This window comes from Megalops cyprinoides, chromosome 15 (genome assembly GCF_013368585.1).
Source record: "Megalops cyprinoides isolate fMegCyp1 chromosome 15, fMegCyp1.pri, whole genome shotgun sequence".
Taxonomy (NCBI): domain Eukaryota; kingdom Metazoa; phylum Chordata; class Actinopteri; order Elopiformes; family Megalopidae; genus Megalops; species Megalops cyprinoides.
Window position 1 is genome coordinate 29612627 of NC_050597.1, and position 15833 is coordinate 29628459.

General features: G+C 41.7%; 1 protein-coding gene across 1 annotated transcript in view; it reads right to left on the reverse strand.

Moving 5' to 3' along the window:
• LOC118789849 (canalicular multispecific organic anion transporter 1-like) overlaps nt 1-15833 on the reverse strand; it is a 36286-nt gene that overhangs the window by 13459 nt on the left and 6994 nt on the right. The window contains exons 8-22 of the mRNA XM_036546537.1: nt 14798-14976; nt 14008-14185; nt 12900-13154; nt 12252-12317; nt 11726-11863; nt 11448-11594; nt 11022-11106; nt 10655-10721; nt 7139-7265; nt 6776-6952; nt 6247-6414; nt 5739-5922; nt 4800-4935; nt 2123-2221; nt 1371-1591 (exon numbers count right to left, since the gene is read on the reverse strand). Coding sequence (XP_036402430.1) covers nt 1371-1591; nt 2123-2221; nt 4800-4935; nt 5739-5922; nt 6247-6414; nt 6776-6952; nt 7139-7265; nt 10655-10721; nt 11022-11106; nt 11448-11594; nt 11726-11863; nt 12252-12317; nt 12900-13154; nt 14008-14185; nt 14798-14976 — 2227 coding nt within the window. The remainder of the gene's footprint in view (nt 1-1370; nt 1592-2122; nt 2222-4799; nt 4936-5738; nt 5923-6246; nt 6415-6775; nt 6953-7138; nt 7266-10654; nt 10722-11021; nt 11107-11447; nt 11595-11725; nt 11864-12251; nt 12318-12899; nt 13155-14007; nt 14186-14797; nt 14977-15833) is intronic.

A 15833-nucleotide genomic window follows, 5' to 3' on the forward strand; every position in this document is an offset into this window, starting at 1 on the left:
ATGAATATCATGCCTGGACCACCATCCTCTCTCAGTAGAGTCCCCACTCATACCTGCCTGAGGCCAACAGTTTGATCCCCTGCCCACCTCATTGGCTGTGGAATGGAACTGTCGTAATGAACCTTTGAGATGACCTTATGTGTTACAGCAAGTTATCTTTATTATTATTACTTTCCAGGAGTCTCTCAACTGCTTTTTCCTGCCGTAGGAAATTTTCCATTTTTTCTCCAATTCGCCTGAGTTTTCTAGCTTTTTTTGGTCCCTCTGGAAACTGTACTATGATATATGTACAGCAGTTTATGACAATCTCAATTGTAATATTGGACTTCAACAAATAACATTTGATTGATTGATTAATTGATTGAAATGTATGCTGAAACACAGTAGAAGGCCATGGCCCAGGCCTGGCGCCAGGATGAAGTGAATGAGGGGGCAGTTAAAAATGGCAAGGGGGCAAATATTTTTATATAGTAAAACAGGAGGTGTTTTCCATGTGTTTACGTGTCATTGCCATAATATGAAATAAGAAAATTGGTCTGGTGGTAGGTTTCATGAAATTCATTGATTTAACCATGCAATAGCCTCTGAAAGGCTACACAACACAAGACTACTGTTTCAAAATCAAATAATACATTTATTTCACAGCAGTGATGAAGCCAGTGTCCTCGCACAACTTAGGGAATCGGAGTACTCAGAAGTCAGAACGTAGGTCTACAAGACGCAAAATAATAGAATTTATGAATGATTCAAACCACTGAGAGATGACTGCTAAAATCAACAAAATAATAGCCAGCAAACTTCACTTCCCTGTGTCATTTCCAACAAGTATTCCAACATTTCCAATATTTTTGTTGTTTTTGCTACTTGTCTATAGGGTACATAAAACTTAAACTGGGGGGGGGCAGAAAATAAAACTGAGGGGGCAAAGCCCCCTCTTGCCCCTTTGTGGCGCCGGGAGTGCCATGGCCTATTTCAGTGCAACTCTGTCAATACAAACATACAAAATGCCCTAAAATGCCAAAAAGTAAAGTAAAACCTTCAGAAATCACAGGAACCATGCCTGCACAGTGCAGAATCACCTACTTTTTAAAAGCAGGTTTTTGAAAAACCTTTTTTCTTATCAAAAGCTAATCAATTGAGATATGCAAGTCACTGTTTTAAATAACAACCTCCTGTCTCACGTTCCTCTTTTCGATTCATCAGGAATAGCAGTGATTAGGTAGCTATGGCATGTGAACAACCATCTAGCACAACCGCAAATGGCCATGGTTGGCAAATAAAACACAAAATAAATTCTAGATGCAAAAAGGATGTTAGAGTTACGAGAAATGAACAGTGAACATTGAACTGTGACATTTATGTGTCTGTACCTTGTGCCACCCCAAGGGCGCCGAAGACGCCCACCCTCATGTCTCTCACAGAGGCGGGGTATGTTCCATTGTACTCGACCGCATCATTAGTCCAGTCACTCAGCCACAGGTTCTGGCCAATGAAGGCAATGTTCTGGATGAAGTAGACCACAAAGACCATGGTGGAGTAGCCCCAGCCCATGGCTCTTAGGTACTGCAGGTACACAGAAAACTTCACCTGGGTGGGCACAGAGCAGTGTAAGAGAAGGTGGAAAAAAGACAAGTTAAGAAAGTGTATTTTTCCAGAATCTAAAATTCTGGATCGCCTTATGATAATATGTTCCCAACAGCTTGATACAGTAAGACAGGCACACACTGCTTTTTTGCTTTTTTTCACAAAGATATAATAAAGGGGGAATGAACTGGATCTCAGTGTACTATTCCCATCATGTTTGCTTCTTCAAGTCCCCAGCAAACTGTTGTTGTTCTGTTCTGCACTGCTTCGTTTTTCGCATCGAATTTCATGAAACTTTTCCCTGACAGAAAAAGTAATATGTGCTTTGTAAAATTCACACATCTGTGAGTAATGCTTATTCCATTCTCAGCATCTATTGTCCGACACACTGTAGGCAATAATAGAGTTGCTGTGCCTTTGATAGGGCGCTGTGGAGCGACTGAAAGTTAACAGTCGGTAACTTTAAATTTATGTGTCAATTACATTCTTTCCTTCAGCCAAGAAGAAAGCAAAGATAAAGGAGGGAGGACCTATCTGTCCAGTTTCCATAGTTTCCTTCTCTATTAACCACTGGCCCTTCTTTGATGGCGGAACGTCTTTGACTTTTCTGACAGAGCCCTGTTTTCTTAACCTTATACTAGCAAAATAAAAGAGAAGAAGATGGTTTATAAACAGACAAAAAACAGTTCAGTACTAATAAAATGAAAGAATATATGATACATGTTAAATAAATAAATGAAAAAATAAAACATTATTCCTGTACTACAACCAGCACCAGATTAAGCCACTGCATCTTGTTTGTTTGTTTTTGGTTGAGCCACTGTAAGTCACAACCATAATAGGTTTTTATTGCGTTTGCCTCTCTCTATCTCTTTACAATGCGCTACTTGCTGTTATTGCTGTTGTCCTCTCCCATTATATTAGTAAAATACACATACCTACTGTTACTCTCCTCACTGTATCTTTGCAGTGTGTGTACCTGCTGTTACTGCTCCTTCGGTATTTATACAGTGTGTTGACGGGGGAATGTTAGTGTTCCTCATACGGGGTACCAATTATGTAGGGGACTTGCCTATCCCCACAGAGGCACCGGCCATTTGGCGAGGATAGTTAACATTCCTCAACGAACATAATAATTAATAAAATGACGTCTTTCACGCCTATTAGAGCCCAGTTTGTCAATATAAAATTCAGATGAGACAACAATGTAATTAATAAAACAAGTTTATTAACACAATGCAGAGAAACACTGACGAAACGCCATAAACTAGAATATATAGACAACAGAACAGAACAGAAAATGAAGTAATTAATCAATCAGAGAAGGTTACTCTGAGACAGGACAAGACCGAAAGGGGAAACGTGATAAGGATTTGTGTGTTTCGGAGTGGTTATCAGCAGCTACATCAAACTACAGGAGACCATGAAGTGATAACCATAGTCTGACACACGCTGGCATACATTATTAGATGTGTGTCTAACTGTGCAAGTTACCTAACTTGACAAGTTTAGCTCACCTATTTGTAAGTCAATCTAACCAGTCTTGTAATGGTAATTGTAACGGGGAAAAATTATCGTCGTAGGAGTCGCAGATATGTCTAATCACATCTCGTACAAGATCAAATCAGGTAAGCAATAAACTATGCCAGTATTAAGTAATAATAATACTCATTGAGCTATTGAGGAGGGCCAGTCCATCAGACTTGGGGGGATGAAAGCTCATTTGTGGCAGGCCTACTGGGAGGCCACAGACCGTTTTCCACTGGAGGCTTCTGGATTTGTCGCTGAAAACAGAGAGACACGTGCTGGAGAGATCCGTTGCCTGACCATCGTTGGGGAACAAACGCGGCATCCATGTCCATCACTGGAGGTCCACTTATTCTGGCTTTCCTTGCCGGACACACATAAAAGAAGCGCTACATATTAACCGCAGCTAGGTCTTCTGGCATCCTCGCCAGGTACAAATGTCATCGATACAGGAATGACAAAGAGATCCAGTCGTCCTCGCATTCAATGACATAGCCGTCTTTTCCGACAGCCTCCAACTTCATGTCGGGGCATTTCTCTAAGGTTGCATCATTCATTGTTGAGGGACTTGCTTCCAGAGCCGGGGCTGGATTCGTAATGGGGCATACTGCAAAGAGTGCATCGGTTTGATTTCAGGAGGCATCGGCAGGAGAGTCTTCCTCTTTCAGAGCTGGCTGATTTCAGAAAAATTAAGTGCATCTGTTTCGGAGGGAAAGGACCCCCCCCCCCCCCCCCTCCCAGGGGTCCCCTAGCAGAGCTATGTGAGGTGTGATGCCATCAGCAACAGGGAGCCTGGGAGCCCCAGGGAACAGGGAGAGACGAGGGACACTGCTTTTACCCCACGTATATAGAGCCACTTCAAACGCTATAGCCCACGTGGGCACACAGTTCGGTCACTGGTAGAAAACCCGCGCCTCTAATTGCCGCGCGATCTGATTGGACGAGAGGAGCCCATGTAGATGCTACGTGACAAAGACCTGAGAATCTCCAGTGAACTGTGTGTAATCCCATTGGGGGCTCACGTTTCAGGTGTCAAGTGTCTCAGAGGTATTGCATGCATGGCTGTGCCAGGATGTTTGTGTTTATCTTAAAACAAGAGCAGTGTCATGAAGCCCAACAATAAATGGCTTGGTGTTCTTTTATGGCCTGATAAGGGTGAGGGGTCATGCAGAGCCCAATCCTCTCCTTACCAGATGACCAGGGCCATATACATTCATACACAAGTAAGCATTGTAAATAACATGATTTTGGTTGTAGATATGTGTCCATATCCCCTACAGTCTGTATCTGCTGTTACTCCATGTGTATCTTTGCAGTGTGTGTACCTGCTGTTACTTCTCCTACTGTATCTCTGCAGTGTGCATACCTGCTGTTACTCCATCTGTATCTCTGCACTGTGTGTAACTGCTGTTATTCTCCTCTCTGTGTCCTTGCATTGTGTGTACCTGTTGTTACTGCTCCTTCTGTATTCATGCAGTGTGTGTAACTGCTGTTATTCTCCTCTCTGTGTCTTTGCGTTGTGTGTACATGCTGTTACTCCATCTGTATCTCTGCACTGTGTGTAACTGCTGTTATTCTCCTCTCTGTGTCATTGCAGTGTGCATACCTGCTGTTACTGTTCCTTCTGTATCTCTGCACTGTGTGTAACTGCTGTTATTCTCCTCTCTGTGTCTTTGTGTTGTGTGTACCTGCTATTGCGCTGGCTGTGGTGCAGGCTGCTCTCTCTCTTCAGTGTCACAGAGACGACATCCTCAGGTGGGCAGTCTGCTTGGGGCTCCTGACCCTCAGGCACTGTGTCCACCTCTTCTGTATCTGATGGCATGTCTGAACTCACACAAAGAGGGATGCCATCTCATTCCTCACAGTTCAAAACAGCTGAGATTAAAGAGCTGATTCTACCTAGAGCCAAGGTTCACTGAAGTATCCAAGGAAAGTAGCTACTACAAAATCAACAGAGATGACCCAGTCTTGGAGGTGGAAAACATCATCATGCCAGTTATAAAAATGACCCCTTCAAGCAGGAACATGCAATAGAACTACAAGAATAATGGGTTCTATGTGAGAGGACCAATTAATACCTGAAAACATTATGTTAAAATGAATATAATATTTTGGGTAAATGAGGCTATTATCATGTCAGCCATTCAAATGAAGTGCACAATTTGTTTATTTGTTAATTTTGAAGGTTTTCTTAAATACCTAGTGATTTCTCTTTCTGCATTCTGAAAATTAATAGTCTACAGCATGGTTTCTGTATGCCAGAATGATTCTTTCAGGCCATTAGTCATATGAAACACTCCAACTGGGTACACGTATTGAGTATTGAAAATCAATCAATATAATATTTTTAGATATTAGAATATTATTAGATATACGATTATTAGATGTAAGATTTACTATGATACTAAATTTACTGTACCAGTAAAGACTCATTCCATGCAGTGAAGACATTAATTTGCATGCCATTGTAACTGTGGTTTGTGGGTCGTGGAGGTAAGAGACAATGGACTCTGTGTTCTCACATAACTCAGCTAAGTTCTGGAGGCTATTAAATAATTTGGCAAGGGGATTTCTGATGATGTTTCTGTAAATCTTGGTACTGTAGAGCACCTTTTCTGCACACCCACCTTGCAGGGTCTGTGGTTTGTTGCCCCCCTCTGAGGCATATGTGCACAGGAACTCAGAGAAGGCGCCCCCACTGGCCTTCAGGCTTTCATAGGACCCCACCTCTGAGACCCGCCCATCCACCAGGACCACAATCTCATCCACGTGCGGCAGGAAGCTGATCCCATGTGTCACCAGGATACGAGTCTGCAAATGACATGGCCCACTACCAGTGTTGAGTCTACACCAGAGCCTTTGCATTGTGTACTACTACTAATAAATAACATATAAAGCACTGTTCATGATCCCAAAGATGCTATACGAAGTAACTGCGGAAAACCAGACATTATACATAGAGATATATACAGACTAATAAGAAAACAAGAAGCAAGGAGGCAATCTAAAGTAGGAGGTGTTAGAATGGTATACAGTGATTATTCAAAGCATAGCCTGAGGAGGTTTTGTGATGAGACTTCACAATGTAGATGGAGGAAGAAGAAAGAAGAATGGGCAGGAGGGAGGCTGGATGACCTTGTCCTTGAGCAAGCCTTCTGGCCCCAGCACGTTCTCGAAAAGGTGCTTCCCTACACAGGAGTCCACGGCGGACAGGGGGTCGTCCAGTAGGTATATGTCAGCTGAGCTATAGGTGGCTCTGGCCAGGCTGACCCTCTGTTTCTGCCCACCACTCAGGTTTACTCCCTGTGAGACACATTATGGATGGGCCTCGTTACCACTCCACAATACGCAAGGTAGACCAGTGCCTCAGACACTTCCTGTTACATGACCGGTAGGCTCAATATGCTTCCTTCCCTAGAATGACTTTATTTTAAGCGCTACCCATTTAAAATGGACCCAAAGCTGTTCTATAACAATTGTATAGTGATGTAGGGCAATTTCTCGGTGTGTCCACTTAATTTTCATAAGCAGTTAATTCTGAAATACTCTGACTTTATTTCATAATGATAAAATGAGACATGTACATTAGTGAGGAATAACTGTAAAGTAAACTGTTTCTTTTGAGAGGACAGCCTCAGTGTTACTCCAGCACCGCTAGCCTTACCTTCTCTCCGATTTCTGTCTCGTCCCCGCCTGGCAGCAGCTCCAAGTCTGGCCTCAAAGCACAGGCGTCCAGCACCCTGTGGTACCTGCTGTCCTCCAGTGGGGACCCAAACAGGATGTTGTCTCTCAGTGTGGCATTCTGAATCCAGGCCTGTTGGGGAACGTAGGCCACAGAGCCCTGTGGGGGTGGGGGGGGTGGGGTCTGCCTTAACAATCACTGTTGACAAAGTTCATAATATTTCAATTGTTCTTCAGAAGATCTTGCAAAAAAAATTTTCCTCAACCTATAAAGGACCCATTTTTGGAGATATACTGTATATTAGTACTGTAGCCATATTGTTGGTTTTGTATGGTTTCTTATTACCTTGATGTTGACGTAGCCCTTCAGGCTGTGCATCTCTCCCAGCATGGCCGAAACCAAGGAGGACTTCCCTGATCCCACTGCTCCCACCACTGCCACAAGCCGGCCTGGTTTTATGTCCAAGGACATGCTGCGCAACACAGGTATAAACAGATTTTGTTACACTTACAAACATGCATACATACTGGCAGCCACACACAAACATACACAGAAACACATGTATATATGCACACACACCAGACTGGGGCAATATGATGATATTACCATGCACTTGTGTACTGGAAGTGGAAACATGACAATAGTATTGATATTAAGAAAATCAAATGTGGATAGGGTAAACTAAAGGGTGTGAGTCTGTCCGCTGTGCTCACAGACTCTTTCCTCTCAATTTCACTCACCGTCATACAGTACAGCTCTTCATTCAGACAATCAGGTGTAACCGTCTATCACTTAATTCTTTACTGAGTATGAGCTAGAAAATTGTACAGTCTTGAGCGAGCATTAGGAACTATTAGCACACTGCTTTAATATTGATTTGGGGTGATTATTTTTGCTCGCTGGTTTTCTGTATTTTTCCAGCTTTCTTGTTGGAATATTTTCTGATGGATAATACTGCCATGGCTACAATTAAACTGATAAACACTTGATTAGTTTGAGTGATCAATGCAGCTAGACATCATCAAGTCAATTCATGTAAATGGTAAGACTGTAGCTACACAGTAAGTAACCTACAATATCCAACAGGCATGGCTAAAGCTAGAAAGCACACCAATAACCTGCTAGTTTGCTAGCAGCTTATGCTACTATATACTATATACTCAAGGAAGAATATGATGGGTTCTGATGTTTTTCAGGTCTGATACTTATCCCTTATGATTCTAAAATTCAGAATACCTTGCCCGCTAACTAAGAAGTTGATGCTAATTAATACTAAGGCCTGATACTATAGCTGCCCAAGTGGACCTTAAAATTCCGCAGCGTACCCTTCTAATGGTAAACACATTAATGCTTGTCATTAGGCCTACAGCCTATTTATCATGTATAAATAGTCATTTTAGTGCGTTCCCTAAACATAAATGATGCTGCATTTACATTAGTAGACAAATTCTTATTGATTTGTTAAATGCGAGTAAATTTCATTAATTATTTCCAAATAGCCATTGCCTATCTAAATTCACTCCCTGTTTTTGTTATGAATCCATTGGTGAATAGAATACTGGAACAAGCCCAATCCATCAAACACATCTTTGCCAAAGGAAGATCACCCGCAAGTCTCACTTGGCAGGGTGAGGTTGCGCTCAACAGCCTGAACACTGTGCTGAAGCCTGTTGGCAAATTCGCTTACATTTTATATATGTAAGTCTATCTATGTAAGTGTTCTACTGGAATCTACTGGAAAAGTAGGTCCTAGGTTCAAGAGATGAGGATGTGATTACTGTGGACATAAAGACCAGCATCCTACCCAAATTCCTCTAAAATATAAGAGTGACCCTATCCTATAACTAATGTACACCACCTGTAATGTCTGGCTCATTACTGTGGAGAGTACAATGACAAGCTACAGGAAACCCAGGCCTGAGTAAAAGAAGAAATGACAAGTCTATAGCAAGGGTTCATTCATGTGAAAATGGAGAAAGAGGAAAGAGAGCAATTTGCTCTGGGAAGTCTGCTCAGAAAAGGAAAAGATGCACCCCTGACCATGGATGAGATGGCTGTGGCTGAAATCACAACGTATCTGAGGATGTTCTTGATGTTGAGGATGATCTGCTAATGGAAAATAAATGAGCCGTACGTCCCCATTATGGCTAAACTCACCTGTAAGTGCCTGTGTGTGTGCAACCAGTACCACCACAGAGCGAGTCTTTAGTGCAGCAAGAAACATTGTAACATCAGTGTATCATCAGTAGGGGAATTTTAACATCACCCAAGCCTAACACACTCACAGCTCTTTGCCTCTCAGTTACCCTTCTACCTATTCTCCATGTTGATCTTACTTCAGCAGTCAAATGCAATGTAAAAGCAACTATTATTAGAAGCCACAATGGTCCAGGCAGCGTCTCTGCTAATTGCAGCAGAATTACAGCAGTTATTTTTCAGCTGGGTTTATTCATGCAGAGCAAACAACAATGTTACTTTGGAGAAAAAAAATGCAGGCATTTCCGATTCCAGTGAGCAAAAGCGACGGGGCATTGTCACACAGAAAATGTAACCACACAGAGACACAACATCGATCAAACAGCTGCTCTCATTCAAGCCAGCTGTGGGAGTTTCACCAGCTATTTACAAAGGGTGATCTATTGAACTGATTAAGGTCAGTTCATTTTTGTTCCATTTGTTTACTGGGCCCTATTGCTGTAATGCACACAGCCTGTTGGGTTGGACTTGACAGGGGAGTTGGGGGTAAGTAAACTGATAGGGATGATAAAATGCTACTTGAGATGAAACACACTGCTTAGCAAGACTTCTAGTCAGATTATTCCATCTTCTAATTTAAGGTATAATTTAAATGCAGTAACAAAGAGTCTGCAGTGGGAGAAATAATTGATTGGGGGGGGGGGGGGGGGTGACAAAAAAGTCATACTCAAGCAGAGTTGAGACTGTGTAACATTATTCGAAATGTTAAAATTAAAACCCCAGGAGAAACATCACCATCTAATGGTCATTGTTATGATGATTATAATTTGCAGTATCAGTCATACTAGCAATTGAATTCTTTTTCTTCCTCTTCTTGCTATTTCAATCATTTTTATCAACACATTCACTTAAGGAAGTTTTTACAGGGCACCTGTACGTACAATGCAGAGTAAAATGTATAAAACGTAGACGTTTATACAAATAGAACAAACATATTATCATTCCCATTCCCATCATTATCATAACCATTAACACTTCACAATCAGATACCTAATACAGAGCTGATACAACAGAGCCAACAGTAATATTACAGTTAACTAATAGGTAGTCTACAGAGATATTAAATAGTTCATTTGCACTGTTGCTGGACAAAACTAAGATACAGAGACTGATGTACAGAGTATGGTCCATCAATGAGGACTGGAGGTACAAACGCACCAGCGTTGGGAGGGACAGACAGCACTAGGAGGGAGCAGGATATAGGCCTGGAAGTAGGGAAATTAGAGTCTGTGGGGCAGTTTGGCTGAAGGTTTGATTAACCAGCTGAGGAGTTTTGAATGAGATGTGGGCTGTAAACAGGAGCCAGTAGGGGGAGCTCAAGAGAAGACGCACAGGAGTATGAGGGGATGGAGAGCGACATTAAGAAAAAACCGTGCTGATACGTTCTGCCCTTAGTAACTAACTCTGGATCAGAAACAAAATGTTAAAGAAAATGATTGGGGACAGAACTGGTAGGGTGGGCAAGGTGATCTGACACCTGTTTGCAATGGCAGCAAGTGCCCTGAGCAAACCAGATGCACAGTGGAGAACACATGAGAGAATCCTGCGCAATGAAGAGCTTGTCCTGAATTCCAGAAACAAGCGTTTTGCTCTGAATGCTCTCACCTTTTCAGGACGGGCTCAGCATCTCTCTCCCATGCAAATGTAGCATCGCAAACACTCACAGCAGTGTCTGATGAATGCAAGAGCGAGAGTTACCATCAGTAAATAAAGTCTGATTCTCACATGTTCAGCTTTTATTAAACAGACAATTTAAAGGAGAAGCAATAATCTAGATAATTCCATAGATCCATTTCCTCTAATTTCTCTAATCCTAGATTCCCTAATTTCAATGACGCTACTGTAAGATGCAATGCACTCACAGAAATTTTCACAGTTGCGAGGACTGAGGGGCATTATGGACATTTACTGCAGCTGAGTGAAACTAGTTTCTGCTCTGTGAGCCAGCTGGTCCAGTTGTACGCAAACTTACTGAAGCTGGAGTCGTGCTGAACTGCTCGATCATCCAGGTCATTTCCTCCAAGGAACTTCTCCAGACGCTCTTTAGACACTGCAGTCTGGAATCAAGAAGGCATCTGTGAGAGTAGTGTTCACCACATGCATGTGTGTGCTCTTGCCTATGGACTTCTGTGAGGTGTTTACGGGTCTTTGTCTGTATTCCTCTTTTCGCATTGGGTGCATGTGTATATATATGTGTGTGTGTCTTTTTGTGAATCCGTATGTGCATGTATGATTGTAAGCCTTGTGAGTCTCAATGTGTATGCGTGCGTGTGCATGTATAAGCCTGTCTATCAATGTGCGAACCTTTGTCAGTGTACCTGTGGAATTGTGTGTGCATGAGCGTGTGTGTGTGTGTGTGTGTATGTGTGTGTGTGTGTGTGCACTTTAGTATGCATACCTGCACCATGGCAGAGATCAGCATGGGGAGCATGGCCAGGGGAAAGCGCAGGATGTTGAAGAGAGAGATGGAGGTGAAGGCCTTCTCAGCATCCAGCACATTATCAGGACTGACTGACACAAACACAGCAAAGGTGGCTAGAGACACCTGCAGGACACATAGGGAGGCCCCATCAGATATCATAGTAGAGCCCATGGGTTACAAACCCAGAATAAAGCTATTCATTAAGCCAGAGAAAGAGCATCCCTGCCCATCATGGCCTGCAGCAGGACACTTACCAGGGCTGGGGCACAGGAGAATATGAAAGTGGAGACGGAGGACAAATAAGCAAACTTTCTCATCACCCTCAGCTCCTCCTCTCTGATAGCCTGGACTTGGGCCTCGTAAGAGGGCTCCCAGGCATACAGTTTAAGAATCTGAAAGAGGGGGAGGAAAAATAGGGCCACAAAGTGTCCTGAAACAGCACACCTGCAAATAGGAGCTAATAAAAAGCAATATCTGAAATAAAAACCCTAACTGCAACCTGCCATTCTTATATTTGGTGGTGAGCTATTTCTACTAAACAACAGCAAAAATCAGCTACACTGACAACAGAGATACAGATGTCTTCACTAATGTTATAGGGAATAAGGTTAAGAAATTGTTGAAAAAAGAGAAAAAATCCCCAAAAAGCTTATTTCATTCGTGAAGTACCTGTGCAGTTAATTGCATTTTTGTTTAATTAACACAGAAGTGTTATAAGTGACTTCATTCAATTAAATGTGTTGGAAACTGACTAAAAGGAAGTATTTAAAAAGGAACTACCTTGATGCTGTTCAATATTTCATTCATGATTTTCAAGCGCTTGTCCTTGTATATCATGTTTTTCATCTGAAAGGGAGTTTAAGTTTAATTATGCCATGTGCATCTTAACTCAGGTTCTGACTACAGTATCAAACACAATTTCCTGTAAGTGTTCTTTTCAGTTGCTCTTGTGAAAACAAAAACAATTGTCAATACTGTCAATACTATTGTCAATGGGTCAATATTGTCTGACCCATTTAAATTTGGCAGGATTAATTGGAAAGAGCAGGATGATGAAAAAGACAAGAGTAGAGTCTAAAAGTGAGGTCCAATGACAGGAAAAAGATGACAGAAAGATGATGAGAGACTCCTGCAGAGAACAGTATGTGCACCTAAATCCTATAAAAGTCCAGATTATCCACAGCAAATAAACATCGAGGACACAAAACACTGTCAGTACTGACCATTTAAAAAATGCTAAAAGAATGCTGCCTTTTCTTATCTCAATCATGTCAACACCAGCCCAGCATCTTCATTCACATGGCTAATAACACTCTCTATTGCCATTTTTTTTTTCAAATTTGATGTTACTTGTTAACTTATAGAGAAATAAAGAAGAGGATGGGAAAGAGACACAATCAAGATGCAGGTGAATGGCATTAGCCTGACCTGGAAACGCTTGGACTTGATGGCCAGCAGTCCATTGAGGGGCATCATGAGCACCATGACGGCCAGGCCAGCAAGCACAGAGGGCCCCAGCTCCAGCCACAGGAAGACGATGGACAGGATGATCTGCAGCGGGCACGACCACAGCAGGTGGATGAAGGTGCCGACTTCGTTGAAGCGCTGAGCGTCGGCAGAGATGAGGTTGACCGTCTCCCCCACTGTGGACTCCTTCCGTGCATCATTTGACATCACCAGAGCCTACAGGTCAGGATGGGGGCGGGGGGCAATGATTCAGTACATCCCTTCTTGTGCAGATTCAAATACACTGTACATTATTGCACATTACTCTTGCACTGCACATTACTCTGTTTGAAAAACCATGAAGCATTAGATGCTTACAAGGGCAGATAAATGTACATTGTAATATAACACATTATTCAACATATCACTGCATTACTTGAAGGTAGAGTGTTTAGTTGGATTGATTGCATCACGTATTCTGAAATCAACCCTAGAAGTGAGGGCTTGGTATGTCTAAATAAATAGCTAGGGCTTTCATTAGAAAACATAGCTTACTTAAGAGATTATTTTGCAATTGTCATTTCAAATTAATTAGGGCTTCAAAGGATTTAGAACTCATTTGATTTTTTTTTAAATAAAAAGTTAGAAAGTAAGAATGCACCATGGTGAGCTACATATACCAAGCCCACCATCTTGATGGCCACCACAAAAATCACTGGTAAATCCAAACGAACTTTTACCCTGGGGGTTAATTTCCTTATGGTACAACCTTTGGTACTTTTAAACTGTTGCATAGCAAATTAAAAATTATGAGGAATAACCCACGTGTTCCTTGCTGTACAAGCACTTAACACCATTTCCCAGTATGTTTAAAATTGTTTTCAAGTGCCAGTCAGTAAATGTGGTGAGTCAAACGCAGGGTCCTTATCCAGGATGACTGAATAACAATCTTTCGAAGCAATTCAGATTAAGTACCTAGCTCAAGGGTAAAACCTGTTTTCCCATACTGCAAGCACTGTCATGAAATCCAGTGAAGTTTTATGAGAGGAGCCGTGGGAAGAAGGAGGAGGGGAGGGAGGGATGGCCGTACCTTCTTGTAGACAGCAGCAGTGAGGGCTGCGCGCACTTGCATGGCAAGGACAAAGCAGCGCTGGCTGTATTGCTGCAGGAACATGGACTGCAGGATGGTCACCAGCAGGAGCAGCACTGCGCATGTGTACCCCTTCCACACGTAAATGGAAGGGTCTTGAGTGAAGGAGATCATCACCCTGAACCAAACCAAATTTCATATTTAGGTGCGGGGGGGGGGGGGGGGGGTAAATGATTATGCTCGCGAAACACCGCAGATTGCCTATTGCGAAAGCTAAAGCATTGAGGTTGTTTAATTAACAAGTTAGGCATTTGAACAATTAAGTGCCAAATTTAGTTAGATTAGTTTAAATTACTGAGAATGAACTTTTAGGTTAGGTTGAGTGCAATGAACAATAACGTTTAGAACACAGACCTCACAGAAGCTGTGATGTGTCATTTAGCGAGCATTTAACGTAATATAAATCGATAAATGCCATCCTTGTTAATTAAACAATCTCATGTTGTAGCTTTCGCAAGCACACAAACTACAGACAATCTACGCTGTTTCGTGAGCATAATCATTTACTTCATTTACGCGATTGGTGTCAATTATTCTGTGAATTATTTGTTTTATTGTTAATCAAGGAAGATAAAGGGGAACAGGTTGAAAGTAATGATAGATTTAAAGGTAATGTTTCAGCCTCCCCTGGTTCCAGCTCACCAGCCGCCACTGCTGTGACTTGATTTCTATGTCTCTGCAGTTAAATGACACTGTGTCTGAGTAACCAACTCATCTCCGAAACACTCACTTGAGTAGTTGTGGGCTAATGAAGGCCAGCAAGTCCTGCAGCACTCTGAATACAGCAGACTTGATCAGTGCCCTCTTGAAGGTCTTTGCTATCGAGGGAACTAGCCAGGAATGGGGGTAGCCAGGCTCCTTTCCGCCACACTTTTTCTTATTTTTCTTTCTCTTCTCGTCAATTTCCTCCTAATAGATACAGAACAAAGATTCAATATACAATGGCAAAATGTCAAGCTAACTTTCTAAAGAAACATTTCAATAGCTCAATGTGGGATTTTAGGATTTGTCCAAGGATACAGTTTTAGTAAGTCCATAGCAATTTCACATTTGCAATTTCAAACAATGTCCATTTCAAGTTAGAATACAGCCCCTGTTCCTAAGAAGTACTAAAACTAATTACCTTTTTACTAGTCAGAATAATACTTTAAGATAATATGTACAACAATTTGGCTGGTCATTATTATGTTTTGTCTAGTCAAACTGCCCAGCAGATATCTGTAATTCAATCATAGATATTAACAACTCCTGTGCCACTTAGTGATAACAATTACAGATCCCAATTATTCTATTTTCACTCATTGAAAAATAATTTTGAGCAGTCACAATTTAATTTGGACTAGTCGTATTCTATTTCAGGTAAACTAAATTCTGACTAATCAATATGACTTTGACTATTATGCCTCAATAAATCAACGAGATACTTTTGTCATAAATGTATTGCAGTTATTTATAATTCCATTTTAGATAAGATAGTTATCTTGAATTGAAATTATGAATAGTTTTAATAAAATTGAGATATTAAGAGATTAGAGAAATTAGAAACATTAAAGATGGAATTAATATTATGATTAGTCAATACTGTAAGCACTTCAGCCTGAGCCACTTGGTTTCTCCCTGTCTGTCTGTGTGGGTGAGTCTTATATTTTTGTTTACAGGTCCTTGTGTTTCCTTGTCCCGCCTGCCTCCCCACCCTCCTGTTACTCTGCCATGCCCGTCATTTGAAGCTTGTTCCACACACCTGTGTCTCGTCCCCTCATCATCTG